Source organism: Periplaneta americana, chromosome 5, assembly GCF_040183065.1.
Source record: "Periplaneta americana isolate PAMFEO1 chromosome 5, P.americana_PAMFEO1_priV1, whole genome shotgun sequence".
Taxonomy (NCBI): Eukaryota; Metazoa; Arthropoda; class Insecta; order Blattodea; family Blattidae; genus Periplaneta; species Periplaneta americana.
This window is the reverse complement of record NC_091121.1, coordinates 43,257,761-43,276,540: the sequence shown is the minus strand read 5'-3', so window position 1 is coordinate 43,276,540 and position 18,780 is coordinate 43,257,761. Positions and strand designations below refer to the sequence as shown.

At 35.2% G+C, this 18,780-nt stretch overlaps 1 protein-coding gene across 9 annotated transcripts in view; it reads right to left on the bottom strand.

Moving 5' to 3' along the window:
* Dscam4 (Down syndrome cell adhesion molecule 4) overlaps positions 1-18,780 on the bottom strand; it is an 888,085-nt gene that overhangs the window by 28,445 nt on the left and 840,860 nt on the right. For 7 of the 9 annotated variants that reach the window (XR_011332025.1, XM_069825522.1, XM_069825527.1 and 4 more), the window contains exons 24-30: positions 10,715-10,883; positions 9,373-9,521; positions 8,313-8,433; positions 8,131-8,229; positions 3,532-3,717; positions 2,375-2,671; positions 770-916 (exon numbers count right to left, since the gene is read on the bottom strand). Coding sequence is in view for 8 of the 9 variants with exons in the window: in XM_069825522.1 (XP_069681623.1) it covers positions 770-916; positions 2,375-2,671; positions 3,532-3,717; positions 8,131-8,229; positions 8,313-8,433; positions 9,373-9,521; positions 10,715-10,883 (1,168 nt within the window). In the remaining variant the exon portion in view is untranslated. The remainder of the gene's footprint in view (positions 1-769; positions 917-2,374; positions 2,672-3,531; positions 3,718-8,130; positions 8,230-8,312; positions 8,434-9,372; positions 9,522-10,714; positions 10,884-18,780) is intronic. The other 2 variants (XM_069825524.1, XM_069825530.1) reach the window with 1 other exon arrangement.

The window sequence follows — 18,780 nt, the reverse complement described above, 5'->3', positions numbered from 1 at the left end:
AGAGAGCATGTTGGAAACTGATATAAATACAATTCCGAAAGTCTAAACGGTCTGCTAAAATTTAATAGATAACAGTTTCGTACTTGAAATTTGCGGAATATATAGAAGGCGCTGAAAATGTGAACCATCTGTCTTCATGAACTTTCATGTTGATTACGTGCACTAAATAATCATTAACCACAGGTGATGAGTCGCTCTGTGCCTCATGGCGTTGTTGAACTGTGTAACTCACATTCTCACAATTCCATTGCTCATATTTTGACGTAGACGCCACAAATATGACAATTAATTTCATCTGGTTTCACATTTATTGCATTAAAAAAACTGGTAAAAGATTGTATTTCACAGTTAGGAGGCCGCTAGATTGTCTTGAACACGTTAAACGCTTAGAATAATATGTAACATGAAGTGATGCTTTCGTAAAAATGTCTCTGGCTTCCCAAAGAACGAGAAAAGTCAGCTCACATGAGTGAAATTACGAAATATTCGCAAATGGCAGGTACTGTCTTTTCGAACACATCTCGCGTTTAACGAAAATAGGATTTACTGACCCTTAATGAGGTAAATTTTCTTCAATTCAACAAATCCGGGCAGGATGACCGAGAGATTCTGATCCAATATAGGAGAATGAAATGCCTTTCTTCTTGATCAACATAATTCTGTTCACAGTCTATTACCAGTGTGTACAACAATCCATGCAAGTTGTACACTAGAGGGAACAGCTGGAACTAGGCAGTGACTATTTGGATTATAATTTATAATAACTTACTTTTCTTGCGTATGAAAATTGCAACTCCCAAAAGTCCAAGCAGGAAGCCCAGTGATACTAGGATTGGAATGATCACCTTGACGTTTGCATAAAAAGGCACTTCTCTAGAGTGCGACACTGGTGGAGCAAGTTCAGGAATCACGGTGACTGCAAAGAAACAAGTAAGTAGATCCATTGCTGTGTTCCTTGTCATAATTTGCTTGAAATTAAACATAAGATTGTTCCTATTTTTGAAAGAAATGTATAGTCACAAAACCTTCACAATTAGCTAAGAAGCTATATGAATTATATGGAAAACGATCTGACAATGAAAAATGGAACAAACAAATTCTAACATGGAATTACAGATCAGATGTTATAACCAGGTAAAATGACAAAAATATCAAATTAAGCATGAAAGTTTGGAATAAATATCTTAGAACTTCAAGAAATTAGGTGGGTTGAACAATGGAAAATAGATAAACAAGATTTCTCTATGTTTTGTAGTGGTTCAGGATCTAGAACAGGCTGATGTGGGACTGGTTTTATTATTGACACTCAAATAAGAAAGTTTTTGTGTGTTTGGAACCAATAAACGATAGAATTTGTAAGATAAGATTAAAGGGCCATTTTAAAAGTATATCAGTATTATTAGTATATGTTTCAACAGAAAACAGTACCTAAAAAGATGAAAAGACTGTCTTTTATGATGACTGATGACTGTACAAAATGTAAGAAGATAACAAAACTATAATATCTGATTATGTTAATGATCCTCTGTGACAGTAATGTAAAAATTGGGACTGAATATTCCCTTAAGTATGTTATTGTTAAGCCAACTGGCAATTGCATATCATTTTATTACTAAAAGTATGTTCTAATCACAAAAAGATACATGGAAAATTATAGGTACCAGTTATGATAATGTCAATCAAACTGATCATATATTTGCATCCAAAAGACACAGTTCATCTGTAATGGATGTTAAATCAACAAGAGGTTCAAATGTTCAAACTGTGACTCCAATCATTACATAGTTAAATCATGTGTGGAAACAATAAAAAGAATCCTCAGACATAAATCCCGAAAAGAAATTCAATTAAAATTTTCTAAATTAGCGAAGAAATACGATACATGCATGAGGGAACAACTGATATCATTAACTTAAATGAAAGAACTGGGGAAAAAACAACAATCGTAAGATAGTAGTGAAAGAAAGAATCATGTTGCAATTATTTAAAGTAGAACAAAAAATAAAACCAGGAAGATGAAGAAAAGATGGGAAGAACTTTAACTGAAACAGATTGTAAGGAGTAAACCGTGAAGCTGACAATGGTAAAGTAAGACATGTAAAAAAATTTAACAATCCTTTTAATAAACTCCTCTCCTTGTTTTCCCGAGATTGTGGAATTACTGTGATGCTAATGGAAGTTGTCCATCTAGATTAATTCTGCGCACCCACACGCCTTTGTTTCAAAATTTGAAATGTTAGCACTACCACTATTTACCAGGAATGAGTGATGTCAGTGATTTTACAAACATACATTTATCTAATGCAATGATAAAATTATTTCTGAAAAATATAACCCTAATAAATAATGTAACAGTGCTCAAACATTTGACTACCTCCTTCGGCAGTAAGAGTGGTGAAGTTGTAGAAAGCCACAGTAGAACCTGCATTGTTGTGAGCAGTAACTCGGAGATGGTACTTAGTAGCAGGAACCAAGTCGAGGATGCTGTAAACTCGCTCTGTAGGCTGCACATTGTTGGATACAAGTGACCAATCGCTGGAACGCTGAGCATCACGATATTCAATGATGAAGTACAATATGGCACATCCTCCATCACCCCATGCATCCAGCCAGATCGTGACAACAGTGGAATTCACAGTGATCAGCTGCGACTGCTTTGGCTTCACGGGCACTGCAACAGTGACAGTTTTTACTGAATTTCAATAGAATTAGGACATTTAATTGCACCATACAAAATTTTGGTATCTGCATATAAAAAATAATTGTTTACACTTCACTGTACTGGCACAGTGAGCTAAGATCTGCAAATGATTGATAAAATAAAGATAATACTAAAAAAAAAAAAAAAAAAAAAAAAAAAACTAAATATGTGTTACATTACATTTAAAAGTACAGAAGTATAAATGGAAAGAACAAATTCAAAGAACAAGATGTCTTTCAATATTAAAATTACTGGTACTCGTAATTTTGTGTTTATATTCTAGAAGAATGTAGAAGACTGGAAAACTCTCTAAAGTCTACAAACTGTAAAAGACCATTGAGGTTTAATACTTGAAAGAAGATGTTCTGAGCAAAAAATTAATATAAATTATCACAAATTTGGTGCCAGCTCTGAGCAAAAAATTAATATAAATTATCATAGTGACTATTAGTTTTGAAAATACAAACTATTCATAATCACATATATATGACATACGCACATATTTCGCGAGAAATTCAATTAATTGGTTATTTTTATATTATAAATGATGTCAATAAAATATGTGCATATTTGTATTTTGTTGCAGGCATGCACAATCATTAGTTACTGGTACCGGTACCTGACAACATCCACAATGAACACACAATGCAACTTCCCAATAAGAGCAATGTCGTGAATATTTATTTTTTGTTCTTGCAAATGTGGAAAAAAAAGTTTAATAATTTGTTTATAGGCTGTAATTTAATATGAGATATAGCATGGAATATTATTAATTTTTGTATGTACTAATTTTCCATTAACTGTGAATGGGAGAGTTGCCTGAAACTGACCTGTTCCTTTTGTGTAGGCATGAACAATGTCACATGGCAATCCCGTTCCAATCTTATTGAAAGCTGTGATGTACAGCTGATATCTTGTGCCACACCAAAGGTTGTGCAACATATGAGAGTCAGCCTTTGCTTCGATCTGCATTTCCTCCCAGTCACCATGATCTCTCTTGTAGTTTATAACATAACCTAGACAGACAAGGTAAGAGGAGAAGTGATTATAAAGCCATAAGCAGGCAAATCCATGTTAGTTAATTTTAATCAATTTCATAATGACCTGTACTGTTGCGATATAGTACATCATATTACTCGAATATAAGACCTCTGTTACTGTAATTTTATTGCCGAAAGAGTGAGGACGATCTTGCCTATGTTCACGCGATTATTTTTTATTGTACACTGGAACAATACATCATCATCATCATCATCATCATCATCATCATCATCATCATCATCAATCAATCACGAATTAAGCTTTCATAGACTCATTCATTCATTCATTTATTTTATTCCATAGATCTTACATGAGCAATGAAGCTTTAAGATATGGAACATGTCAACATTTTACAATATTACAATTACAATTTTTACAAATTTTTATAGTTTTACAATTTAGTAATTTTCTACAATTTTTACAATTTTGTACAATTTTTTTACATTTTTTTTTAAATTTTTTTTTTACATTTTGGCGAGATGTAGTGAGATGAGATGAGGTCCGAGGATTCGCCAAAATATTACCCGGCATTTGCCTTTTCGGTGGGGGAAACCTCGGAAAAACCCAACCAGGTAATCAAATCAAAGGGGGTAATCAAATCAAAGGGGTTGATGCCAAGGACTCGCTATAGACCATCCGGCTTCAGTCCCACAGCTGGGGAAAACCTCCGAAGAAACCAAAGTCCAAAGGGGGATCCAACCCAATCCCGAACGCAGCTCCGGATCAGCAGCCCAGCGAGTCTGTCGACTGACCAACATCGATGGCTCTACTAAAAGTATACAATACATAGCCAATCAGATTATTAAATTTACAAACGCAAACGATCATTCATAAGTTGAGCTATATTATAATACAAAACAATTTAATTAAATTTAAGGCATAAACAATTCAACCAGTTGTGATATACAGAAATTGATAATACATATCATGCAAACTACTTCAAATTACAAACACAAACAATTTATCAGTAGAGCTATATAGATTACTATTCAATTTAAAGCATATACAATTCATCGGCCAAATCTATACAAATATATACAATACAAAGTAGCATACTTTCATTAAGCTATACAAATTTGTGCAATTAATATCAAGTAGATTAATTCAATTTATAATCATAAACAATTCATCAGTTGAGCTATACATATTACCATTCAATTTACAGTAGGTGTATATACAATTCATCAGTAGAGCTACACAGACTAGTAATCATTTTAAGAACATATACAATTCATCAGCCAAACTATACAAACATACACAATCAAATTAGTTCAATTTGTTTTGTTCTTCTCATAATCCAATACTGGTAGTCCCTTCGAAAGCCTTTCTTTTACACTTACGTAACCTTCCGGTTTGTACTCTTTTATTATTATAGGAATTCCGTTTTTGTTCATTCTCAAACCACGCTATATTAAAATATTTTTGCATTTTTGACGTGAAACATCTATATTCGATCTACAAGGAGAAAAAAATTGAAATATTTTCACATGAAAGAATTTTCTGTAAACTCCATCACTCGTGGAATTATTTTTACATTTCTGATGTGAAACATCTATACTCAAGCTATAAAAAGAGAAAAATTATAACGTTTTCACATAAAAAAGTTCTGTAAACTCCACCGGCACTCGTGGTACCATGAAAATAAAAGTGTAAGATGAACTTCGTGCTAGGATTGCCAACCGTTCGGAATTTTTTCGGATTGTCAGAAAATAAATTCCCTAAGCAGGACAGAAATTAAATTGTTTTCTGGATGCTTAATGTCCGGAATTTTGTTCACTGCAATTTTGTATTATTAAATTTCATATTTATTCCGAGACTGAAAGATGTACAAACTCCACAAGAACACTGGGACACTACACTATTTTGAAGATATGTAGTGTGCAAAACTTAAAGGAAGTGACTGAACACATGCATGCTCTTCCAATAAGCAATGATAATTTCAGGCGAGTCTTTTTGTAAATGAAAAATCTCTGGACTGATGAAAGAAACCGGATGAGGTCAGAACTTGTGAAATCAGAATTCTTAATAAAGACGAACTTTAATATGTCCTGTAAGAAATTTTTTGTTTTCTTTCCACAAACAAAGAACTCTATTAAACAAAAGCAAAGGAAGGAATAAGTATTCTTTCAAATTCCTGTCAGAGACACTTCTGACAGCTGTAACATTACAGATGATCTTAATACTTCTATACTCAAAAACACATTCTGTTTTAGTTTTGACATAGAATAGTAACTTACGTCTTTCCCCGCAATTAGTATGGGCACCCATTCCAGGATCTGTGGTGAAACAAAACTTGGCAGAAATTCAAATGCTTACTGTAACAAGGCAATGAGCCACAGTCAAACGCTACTGTCAGTAGTAATTAGGCCATACACCAATATGATTGTATGAACTCAATATGACAACAGTGCTCTCTGATGAGCTGTACTTGAAATGTATGGATGCCTCTCAGACCAGTTACAACAAATAGTCCAACATTCAGCATTAGGACCAGTATATGGCGCCAGCTTTAGGCGTGCATTGGTCCATCGTGCACTCATATGTATGCAATAATTGTCCAAGTCCGAGTGGAATGCATGAATTCCATGCTAACAGGTGAGCCATCCTATCTCACCCATGACAGTGCCAGGCGAGTACCTGATAATCTCCAGAGCCAGGGAACCCAAGTTCTTCTATATCAGTATCAGAACCACCAAGACTTCACACCAACCTATTTTTAACTATTGCTGGAAATAAATGAAATGAAGGAAGGTGGAATGAAAGAGGGAAACGGGAATACCCTGAGAGGAAACTTCGCAATGTTTGCTTTATCCACCACAAATTTCATCACGACCTGACTGGTATGGAACCTGGACCACTTGCATGAAAGACCAGAGCATTAGGGTTTGAGTCACAGATGTGGCGAAAACACTCAAATTACGGTTGCTTGTACCATAAATGTCACTGAATTGAGAGTCAGGTTTAATGAAACTTTACAATTCATATTGGAAACATCAGATAAGCTCTGTGATTAATTATGTATGTATAATTTATTTGTCAGTTTCTAAACTTATCTGATTAATCATGAAACTTTTCCTCAGACCATGACCATGAAAAATAAATTATATATATAATTAATAATGAAACTTTTCCTCACTTTTCCTCAGACCATGACCATGACAAATAAATTTTATATATAATTATTAATTAATAATGAAACCTTTCCTCAGACCATGACCATGAAAAATATATTTTATATATAATTAATAATGAAACTTTTCCTCACTTTTCCTCAGACCATGACCATGACAAATAAATTTTATATATAATTATTAATTAATAATGAAACTTTTCCTCAAACCATGACCATGACAAATAAATTTTATATATAATTAATAATGAAACTTTTCCTCAGACCATGACCATGACAAATAAATTTTATATATAATTATTAATTAATAATGAAACCTTTCCTCAAACCATGACCATGACAAATAAATTTTATACATAATTAATAATGAAACTTTTCCTCAGACCATGACCACGACAAATAAATTTTATATATAATTATTAATTAATAATGAAACCTTTCCTCAAACCATGACCATGACAAATAAATTTTATATATAATTAATAATGAAACTTTTCCTCAGACCATGACCATGACAAAATTATTAATTAATAATGAAACCTTTCCTCAAACCATGACCATGACAAATAAATTTTATATATAATTATTAATTAATAATGAAACCTTTCCTCAGACCATGACCATGACAAATAAATTTTATATATAATTATTAATTAATAATGAAACCTTTCCTCAAACCATGACCATGACAAATAAATTTTATATATAATTAATAATGAAACTTTTCCTCAGACCATGACCATGACAAATAAATTTTATATATAATTATTAATTAATAATGAAACCTTTCCTCAGACCATGACCATGACAAATAAATTTTATATATAATTATTAATTAATAATGAAAACTTTCCTCAAACCATGACCATGACAAATAAATTTTATATATAATTAATAATAAAACTTTTCCTCAGACCATGACCATGACAAATAAATTTTATATATAATTATTAATTAATAATGAAACCTTTCCTCAGACCATGACCATGACAAATAAATTTTATATACAATTAATAATGAAACTTTTCCTCAGACCATGACCATGACAAATAAATTTTATATATAATTAATAATGAAACTTGTCCTCAGACCATGACCATAAACCCCAATATATAATGCAAAATATAATTTTTATTTTTGGTTCTTGAAAATTACAACAGATCTTCTGTGTCTTATATTCGAGTAAATGCAGTACATTTAAATACTAAAATCAAACATACATTCATTGCAATGATTTAAAGGTGATCTTAAGACATACCTAGAATTGGACTTCCACCATCATGATTGTCAGTCCACTGAAGCTGCAAGCTGTCCACATATGAAGCCACAACCGATAATGTTGGAGCATCTGGAGGCACTGAAATGAAGTGTTTAGTCACAACCATACTCATGTCCAGGTATTAGATTCGATCATTCTTAGACTACACAGTTGGGACGTACCTCTTACTTTAATGCTGTATACTATTTCATCCTTGCCATGAATGTTTTCGACAGAACAGGAGTAGTTGCCTTCGTCGCTATGTTGTATGTCCTTTATAAGGAACGAACCATCCTTATTTATCTGAAAAATGGATATTAAATAGTTTTCATAATAAACAATTGAAAAAAATTTAGACTTTTGATATAATAATGTCACTAATTACTGATTTTGTATATTATTTTGTTTCGTATTTTGTTAATTGTTTTATTGTACACACAAAGTGGTTAGCACAGCATTCAGTGCCATCAGAACACGCTCCTTACTGTAATCATGGAGTGAAATAGACACCAAAGGGCTCTAAGTCACGTCACGCCAATCAGTTTGGTTTAGAGTTTGTTAGTGAGTTGATGTGTTACTCAGGTTTATGTTAAATTGTTATCAATGTGCATTTAGTTTAGAATTTATTGTGAATTCACGTGTCAGTTATATTTTAAAATTGTTATCATTGTGAGTTTGGTTAAAAATGTTAGTGAGTTGATGTATTGCTCAGTTCTGTGTTAAAACTGTCATTGTGCGTACGGTAAGTTAACATTTTCCTTGTTAGTTGTGCAGGTACTTTAAAACAGAGAGTTTTTATGTATGATAAATTTGTGTATATTAAAAAACTAGTGCGGAACAGTGGTAAGGTGATTCGCAAGAAAATATCCTGGCAATCCTGTTTCATATAAGGAAATTGTTCGTCAACTTGTTACAAAATTACAACAAACAGATTCTCTTAACGGTAAAAAAACATGTTATCAAATGCAGAGTTCTTATGGAAGAAAAATTAGACCAAACAGGTATCTCTTAGTGTATTTTTAGGTCTATTTTAGTATATATATAAAAGAAGAAAAAAATTGAAATTTAAAACTGATGATAATAAGCACTAATCTGTGTTACAAGAATTGTTTAATATGACATCTGTCATCCGTGACATATTCCCAACATTGCATAGAAAATTAAATACAAATAAAGTATGAGAGAATTTCATCCTCGAATACAGTATGTACTAGATCAGAATAAGAAACAAGTCATTCATACCTGCTTCCTTCCATTGGTTTCCAATATTCTGTCTTGAAGGCGCCATATTGCTTGGGGTGCTGGTGTACCCACTTTCCTGCAAGGGAGTGTTATGTCCTTTTTCCATGGTGTGATAATTTCTCTGCTGAATGAGACAATTCTTGCAGGTACTGCAATAAGAACAGTATAATTATTTATTGTTGGACCTTAATGACTGCCATCTGTCTTTATATTTCACATTTAAGAAACATAAATCATATCTCAAATGAAAACTGATTCACTTTCTTTACATTTCATACTAATGTATTATACAAAGTGAATAAAAAGTATAGAACATGCTTACAGCTTTCATATTTTCAATTTTATGATGAAACTACTGGGTGTTCATTTCAAAGTGTGTCATGACGTCACTGTTGATGAGTCAGCGATTTGAAGTGAGTTTCAGCTTTTATGTCAGAGAAGTTGCCTATTATTCAAGGCGTTCAATCTGAACTTGAGAACGTGTACGGTATAACTTGAACATCGTAGCAACAGATGGCGGTCTGTACGGTCTGTGTGCTACCATAACCTCTTTCGAACTGTGTTTTGCAAGGGCAAGTCGTCCACAGGGTATTTGTTATCATCAGTTGCGTACGGCATCATTCCACAACACAAATCAAATGCTCCGTGTCCATGTTGACAGTCGAAGTAAATGTCAACAAATACGTAAGTAATCGTCTTAACCCTCTCCCCATATCTCGACAGTAAGAAAAAAACTCACCTCAGTACATGTTTCGAAACAGTTCACATTCCTGCCACTACCGGGGTTACCGTACGTATCAGTAGTACTCTTTAGAATGAACGCCGTACTTTCTAGGCAACGTCTCTGGCACATAGGTAATACACCTCTGCGGAAGTGTAGGAAGATTGAATTCTCTAGGCTCATCGACTAGCCACATGACGGCATACAGCGAGCCATGACACACTTCGAACTGAACACACAGTACATGTATACACAGAAGTTATAGTGGGTGAAAAAAGGAATATTTTGAACATGTTTTCAAAGCTGTTTTTTTCATTCATACAGAATTTGCCATGGAATCTGTGTTTTTAAATTACACAATGTGCTCATTTTTCTATTTTTGGATTCTACAGATCTCAAAACGTACAAATTCATATTTTTTCCATTCATAAACTATCATTTTGTAAAAATTTCCTCAAATTTATGATTCCAATGTCAAAGAATAACGCCCTGAAATTAATGACGTTACTTACAGTTCACCCTGTATATATATATATATATATATATATATATATATATATATATATATATATATACATACACATTGTGGAGGGCTCAACCTGATATCCAGCTCTCACTTACCCTTGTTGGAAGGGGTAATCGTAACAACACGCGTGCTTTCTCCTTCTCCTACTTTGGTGGATGCTGTTACCCAAAACTGGTAGGTGGCACCCTCCTGGAGTCGAACTGTCTCGTGAACTTCACTCTGGGGGCTCAGGATCCGTTTGTGAGTTCCTTCCTGCAATAGTTGCTACACTTTCACTTCATCACATATAAACAGCAACCATATAGCAACTATAGGGCTTTATTTATAAATCTTGTTTGCTCATGCAGCATTTTATACCTTGGCTACTGCTCATGCCACTTTCATGCTTCAACTCTGCTTCCTTCCTTGTTGCCCGACAATTTCATGTATGAACATGTTCCCTGACTGTCTTACAGCAGTATACATTCATTCACGAAGATGGTTAGACAGCTGAGTAACACATTTATTGTGTATACGTTTTTTTAAATATTAATCAGATCGATGTGTGTGTGTGAAATTTATTCAGATATTTTATGATCAATTGCCTCCTTCCAGAACTGCAATTCACAATATCGTGCATAAATGTAAATATATTGGTTCAGCACAAAAAAAAGGGACAAGTGAAAACGTACAGTTTTAACAGAGGAAAAACCAGACGAAATTGGCGCAAATACTGGATGTACGCCAACATCACTTCCTAAATTAGCTTGTCCGGCTTACAGCTGTTTCAGTGCTTCACGCACCATCATCAGAGCCTACTAGATCGCGGCATCATCTCGAACTTCTCTGCCTGTTAGGAGGGTGTGTTTTATTGTTGGAAGGTGTTGAAGTGTGGGGTCGAATAGTGTGTGTGTACTGAAATTGATCTGTGTGTTTGAGGATTTGATCGGGGTGTGTTTTAGTGTGTTTGTATATTTCGTATTGTTCTAGTGTGTTGAGTTTTTGGTTCTTGGGTTGTGTGTGTAGGATTTCCATGTCTGTATTTATGTTATTGTATGTATGGTTAGTATTGGTTATGTGATCGGCGTATGTAGATGTATTGTGTCCTCTGGTTATAGCTTTAATGTGTTCTTTGTAGCGTGTTTGGAATGATCTGCCTGTATGTCCTATGTAGAACTTGTCGCAACTATTACATGTGAGTTTGTATACACCTGTGTGGTCGTATTTATTTGTTTGTGTTGTTTGTGTGTTGAGATATATTTGTAGTGTGTTTTCTGTTCTGTATGTTATGTTGTATTTCTGTTTTCTGAATGAAGATGCGATCTTATGTGTGCTTTTGTTTTCATATGTTAGTGTGATGTATTTCTTGTGTTCTTGTGTTTGTGTTGTGTTTTGTGTATTTTTGTGTTTGTTAAGTTTTTGTTTTGTCTTCCTTATGATGATGTCTATTATGTTTGGATTGTATCCGTTTTCTTGTGCTATGTATTTGATTGTGTTCACTTCTTCATTGTAGTGTTGTTGGTTCATGGGTATGTTGAGTAATCTGTGTACCATTGTCCTGAATGCAGCATGTTTGTGTTGTATGGGGTGGTTAGATGTGTTGCGTATGTGTGTGGTGGTGGTGGTGGTTGGTTTTCTGTATATTTTGAAGGTGTGTTTGTTGTCGATTTTTGTTATGGTGATATCTAGGAAATTTATGGAGTTGTTGTTTTCATGTTCTAGTGTGTATTGAAGTTTTGGGTGTAATTTGTTTATGTATTGGTGTAGTTTGTGTATTTGTCTTTTGTTTCCTTTGTATAGTATGAGTATAGTATGGGATCACCCATATCCAGCATACTGGCAGAGATATTCTTACACAACATAGAACAAACATACATACTCAACAATGAACACAACAAGTATGCAGACAACATAATATACTGGCACAGATATGTAGACGATAAACTCATACTATACAAAGGAAACAAAAGACAAATACACAAACTACACCAATACATAAACAAATTACACCCAAAACTTCAATACACACTAGAACATGAAAACAACAACTCCATAAATTTCCTAGATATCACCATAACAAAAATCGACAACAAACACACCTTCAAAATATACAGAAAACCAACCACTACCACCACCACACACATACGCAACACATCTAACCACCCCATACAACACAAACATGCTGCATTCAGGACAATGGTACACAGATTACTCAACATACCCATGAACCAACAACACTACAATGAAGAAGTGAACACAATCAAATACATAGCACAAGAAAACGGATACAATCCAAACATAATAGACATCATCATAAGGAAGACAAAACAAAAACTTAACAAACACAAAAATACACAAAACACAACACAAACACAAAAACACAAGAAATACATCACACTAACATATGAAAACAAAAGCACACATAAGATCGCATCTTCATTCAGAAAACAGAAATACAACATAACATACAGAACAGAAAACACACTACAAAGACATCTCAAAACACAAAAAACAAAAACAAATAAATACGACCACACAGGTGTATACAAACTCACATGTAATAGTTGCGACAAGTTCTACATAGGACAGACAGGCAGATCATTCCAAACACGCTACAAAGAACACATTAAAGCTATAACCAGAGGACACAATACATCTACATACACCGATCACATAACCAATCCTAACCATACATACAATAACATAAATACGGACATGGAAATCCTACACACACAACCCAAGAACCAAAAACTCAACACACTAGAACAATACGAAATATACAAACGCACTAAAACACACCCCGATCAAATCCTCAACACACAGATCAATTTCAGTACACACACTATGCGACTCCACACTTCAACACCTTCCAACAATAAAACACACCCTCCTAACAGGCAGAGAAGTTCGAGATGACGCCGCGATCTAGTAGGCTCTGATGATAGTGCGTGAAGCACTGAAATAGCTGTAAGCCGGACAAATAATACATATTTAACACGAGTAAGTCCACTAGTTCATCAATTAATTAGATTCAAGTGTTAAAAGTGGTGTACGCAAGATTCAAAATGGACAACTTAATTACTTACAAATGGCTTTTAAGGAACCAGCAGGTTCATTGCCGCCCTCACATAAGCCTGCCATCGATCCCTATCCTGTGCAAAATTAATCCAGTCTCTATCATCATATCGCACCTCCCTCAAATCCATTTTAATATTATCCTCCCATCTACGTCTCGGCCTCCCCAAAGGTCTCCCAACTAACACTCACATAAAACAACAAAATTATTAAAATTAAAAACTTACCAGTTCACAACCAGGCAATCCAGCAGCATGAGTATGTTATTATGAGTGGTTTTTTGCATCAGTGAATGAAGATTTAATCGACCCACAGATTTTGTTCTTTTCAGACGAGTCATGGTCCCTCCTAAATGGTTGTGTGAACACTCGATATTGGTGTTCTGAAAATCCACATGGTGTTCATGAAATCTCTCATTATGATAGGAAAGTTGGAGTTTGGTGTGATGCTATAGCAAGAAGAATAATTGTTCGACTTTTTATGAGTAGACTGTAAATGCAGAGAGGTGACGAAATAACATTTTGATCCCGTTCTTTCATCATTTGAAGGAATTTCATATCTGCCACAGAGTGGTCTAGTGGCTAAGGGCTGGACTTATAATCCTGTGAACCTGGGTTTGATCCCCGATTTATAACTTGTGTTAGGAAAGCCAGTGATCCAGGTAACACAGGGGTTTTCTCCAGGAGCTCCGATTTCCCTGTGGCATCCCAACAATTCTCCATCATCATCTCATATCACAGGTGTAGTGCAGACCAGCCTCCTATGGTGCACCATGGGCACAATTCTGTCGGTAAATTAGTCTACACAACTCGCTTCATATGGGTCAATAAACAGTCAAGTACCCTCTATTAGTTAAAAAAAAAATAATTTCAGAAAGAAGAGAAGTCATAAGGCTGGTTTCAACAAGATCCAGCCACTGCTCATACAGCAGAAGAGTCCTTGGAGAAAATTACGGAAGTATTTCAAGATGGAGTGATTAATGCTTGTGTATGGTCCTCTTGCTCACCAGATTTAACATCATGTGGTTTTTACTTGTGGGATAGCCTGATGGACAAAGTTTACAAAACAAATCCTCACACATTGGAAGAACTAAAGGAAAACATCAATGAAATCAAAAACATTATAGTGGCCAAACTTAATCGTGTTAATCAGAATGTATTTTCTCATTACAACGTCTGTAGATGAGGGAGAAAATTTCCAGCATCTTCTATAAGGTAAGATCTTATATAAGTTTTAGGAAGTCTGTACTTTCAGTAGCTGAGATGTAAAACATTGCGTGAGCAGACAAGATTTATAAATAAAGCCCTGAACTAATATTTGTGGTGAAGTTATGATGTGATGACTGTAATCAGGGTTGGCTTGCCCATAAGGGCTGCACCATCCCTGAAATCTTAAAGGAAAACTATGTACCGTATTTGAATTATTTTTAGTTAATTATGTTCATTCTTTAAATTTTCTTAGCAAATATAGATAGAAATGGAAAAACTAAGTCCAAAGAATGTCACAGTCTGGATGACCGAAACAAAATTTGAATTTGGACCGGAAGTGAGAAAACTTATTAGATTATAAGATGGCACAAATTTGTTCAGACTCCAGTGGATCACTGGGACTAATACATAAGTTGGATGGTCATGGCAGTGGCGGTGGTGGTGATATTAATACTGCACAAATTTTGTATTTTATTCCGAATGTTCTTTGTAAGTACTTATGTTCTCTAGGTACCATAAAGGAGCACATGCACAATCATAATTTTGTAGAATTTCAGCTTTGTTTCCTTTCTTGTTGCGCTTTTCAAACTTTTATGAATAACACTGTGGAAAAACTGTTAATCTAACGTTCACAGATTTAGAAAAGGCTTACAACACAGTTCTATTAAGTAAGTTGTGGACTAGTTTGGAAAAAAAATGGTGTCAGTAAGACCTGTGTTAAGTCGATTAGAGATCTTTACAGTAGTATGGTAAAATTGGCAGACAAATTTCAGAGGAAATCGCAGTTAGCAAAGGGTTACAACAAGGTTGTTCATTGGCACCGACACTTTTTAAGATACAGTATATCTGGAAGAAACTCTTCTGAATTGGAAACGAAAATGTAACGGAATGGGTATACCAACAGGAAATGAAACCCCTTTCACTTTACTTTTTGCTCACGATCAGACAGTAGTGGCTGGAGATGAGGAGGATTCAAGTTAGGGGAGAGTCGGGTAGTATCGGACATCGAGTAATATTGGACAGTGAGTTTCTTTCATCTATCACACGATGATAGTACCTCATTGACATGGTTACGTTTCTGTGATGTCGCATAGAGAAATGTAACCATGTCATTCAGGTACTACCATATGGTGGTAGATGAAACAAACGCACTGTCCGATATTACCCGATGTCCGATACTACCCGACTCTCTCCTATATGGTGAGACATCTGCAAGAGGAATATCAGAAGTGGGGCATATCTATAAACATTGGCAAATCAGAATATCTAGTAGTATGGAAACATAATATGCAACCGCTGGATCTTGGAACAAGTACAATTAAGAACTGTAAATTTAAATATTTGGGAGTAACTTTCTCACATACAAGTAAAAGTAGAGATGACATTAATAATAAAATTGCCCAAGGGAGGAGAGCTATTAGACAGCTAAATTCGGTTCTCTGGAATGATAATTTTTATTTATTTTATTGGGTTATTTTACGACACTGTATCAACATCTAGGTTATTTAGCGTCTGAATGAAATGAAGGTGATAATGCCAGTGAAATGAGTCCGGGGTCCAGCACCTAAAGTTACCCAGCATTTGCTCGTATTGGGTTGAGGGGAAAACCCCGGAAAAAACCTGAACCAGGCAACTTGCCCTGACCGGGATTCGAATCCAGGCCACCTGGTTTCGCGGCCAGACGCGCTGACCATTACTACACAGGTGTGGACTCTGGAATGATAAAGTTACCAAAAAAAACTATTTGTAAGACAATAATGAAAAGTATTTGTATTTATGGGGCTGAAACATGAGAGCTTAACCAATTGAACAAGAAGAGACTGCTTGCATTAGAGATGGACTTTTGACGGGGAAATGCTGGACTTCGTAGAAACTAAAGGACTCCTATGGTACGGCCACATTGAGAGTATGAATAATGAATACAGACAGGTGACCAAAGAAAATGTGGCAATATTCTCCTGTACGACATAAAAAGAAGGGAAGACCAATTAAGACTTGGAAAGATGTTTTCGATTCCATGGCTGCAAAAGGGTTTATGAAGACTGGAATGTTAGAAGAAGATCGCTGATAGGAAACGAGAAGTGACGACAGCTGTAACAATTTGCAACTGTATGTATGAATGATATTGCAAATCATTTAGAATTTTGACAATTTTTATTTATATTTTTTTCTATTTCCTTTCCTATTTATACAGCATTCCTATGCAGACCAGTCCCACTCCAGCCCCTACCTTTACTCGCGACGCTGTTATTCCCGGCGTGACTCCTCCTCTTTGCTTATGTCTTAGGAAGTGAAGGCTCTATAAAGTCTAGGTAGGTAGTATCGTTCGCCATTTTTGTTCTTTCGTTGCCGAGCTACCATACGAGGAATCTATTTGCCACACCGTTAAACATTATCATGTCATAGCTCCTATGATAATAAATCAAACGCACTGTAATTCAGCAAATAATTGAGCGGCAAATAACGTCTTCGTGTGCTTTCTGTAAACGCCAACGAAAGAGCCAAAATGGCGGGCGATTATATTAAGTATTTATCGAGCCTTAAGAAATGAATAACGTCTTCCTCAGCGAATCACAAGACGCACATGTTTAAATGTAGCCGACCTGCAACGCGATTGGCTGCCGGAAATTAGAGCGATGGGACTATAACAAAAAAATCTGTTGGCAGGCAGTGAATGGTCATATGCCAGCATACGAACATATCTGTACACGCTTCTCTATGCAGACCGGTCCCACTCCACTCTCTACCACTCAGTTTCCTCTGGACAGTAATTCCACACTACCATCATATAACCCGATGGAACATGACTACTTGGGACAAACCTGCAAAGGAACACTCTGTATATGTTTCGTGTTCTAGGAAATTAAAATTTAAAGTTTGTTCCGAAGGTTTTAATTCTTAACACTTTATTTGATCTTACTGACAATTTTCCTAATTTTGCTATTAATTATACTGGGTAGTTCTTTTTTTATGTCCTATCTGATCTTACTTACTTACAAATGGCTTTTAAGGAACCCGAAGGTTCATTGCCGCCCTCACATAAGCCCGCCATCGGTCCCTATCCTGTGCAAGATTAGTCCAGTCTCGATCATCATATCCCACCTCCCTCAAATCCATATTAATATTATCCTCCCATCTACGTCTCGGCCTCCCCAAAGGTCTTTTTCCCTCCGGTCTCCCAACTAACACTCTATATGCATTTCTGGATTCGCCCATACGTGCTACATGCCCTGCCCATCTCAAACGTCTGGATTTAATGTTCCTAATTATGTCAGGTGAAGAATACAATGCGTGCAGTTCTGCGTTGTGTAACTTTCTCCATTCTCCTGTAACTTCATCCCTCTTAGCCCCAAATATTTTCCTAAGCACCTTATTCTCAAACACTCTTAACCTATGTTCCTCTCTCTCAAAGTGAGAGACCAAGTTTCACAACCATACAGAACAACAGGTAATATAACTGTTTTATAAATTCTAACTTTCAGATTTTTTGACAGAAGACTAGATGATAAAAGCTTCTCAACCGAATAATAACACGCATTTCCCATATTTATTCTGCGTTTAATTTCCTCCCGAGTGTCATTTATATTTGTTACTGTTGCTCCAAGATATTTGAATTTTTCCACCCCTTCGAAGGATAAATCTCTAATTTTTATATTTCCATTTCGTACAATATTCTGGTCACAAGACATAATCATATACTTTGTCTTTTCGGGATTTACTTCCAAACCGATCGCTTTACTTGCTTCCAGTAAAATTCCCGTGTTTTCCCTAATCGTTTGTGGATTTTCTCCTAACATATTCACGTCATCCGCATAGACAAGAAGCTGATGTAACCCGTTCAATTCCAAACCCTCTAGATGTAAGAAATATTGTGAATGAATTTCTTGTTTTAAATTTAT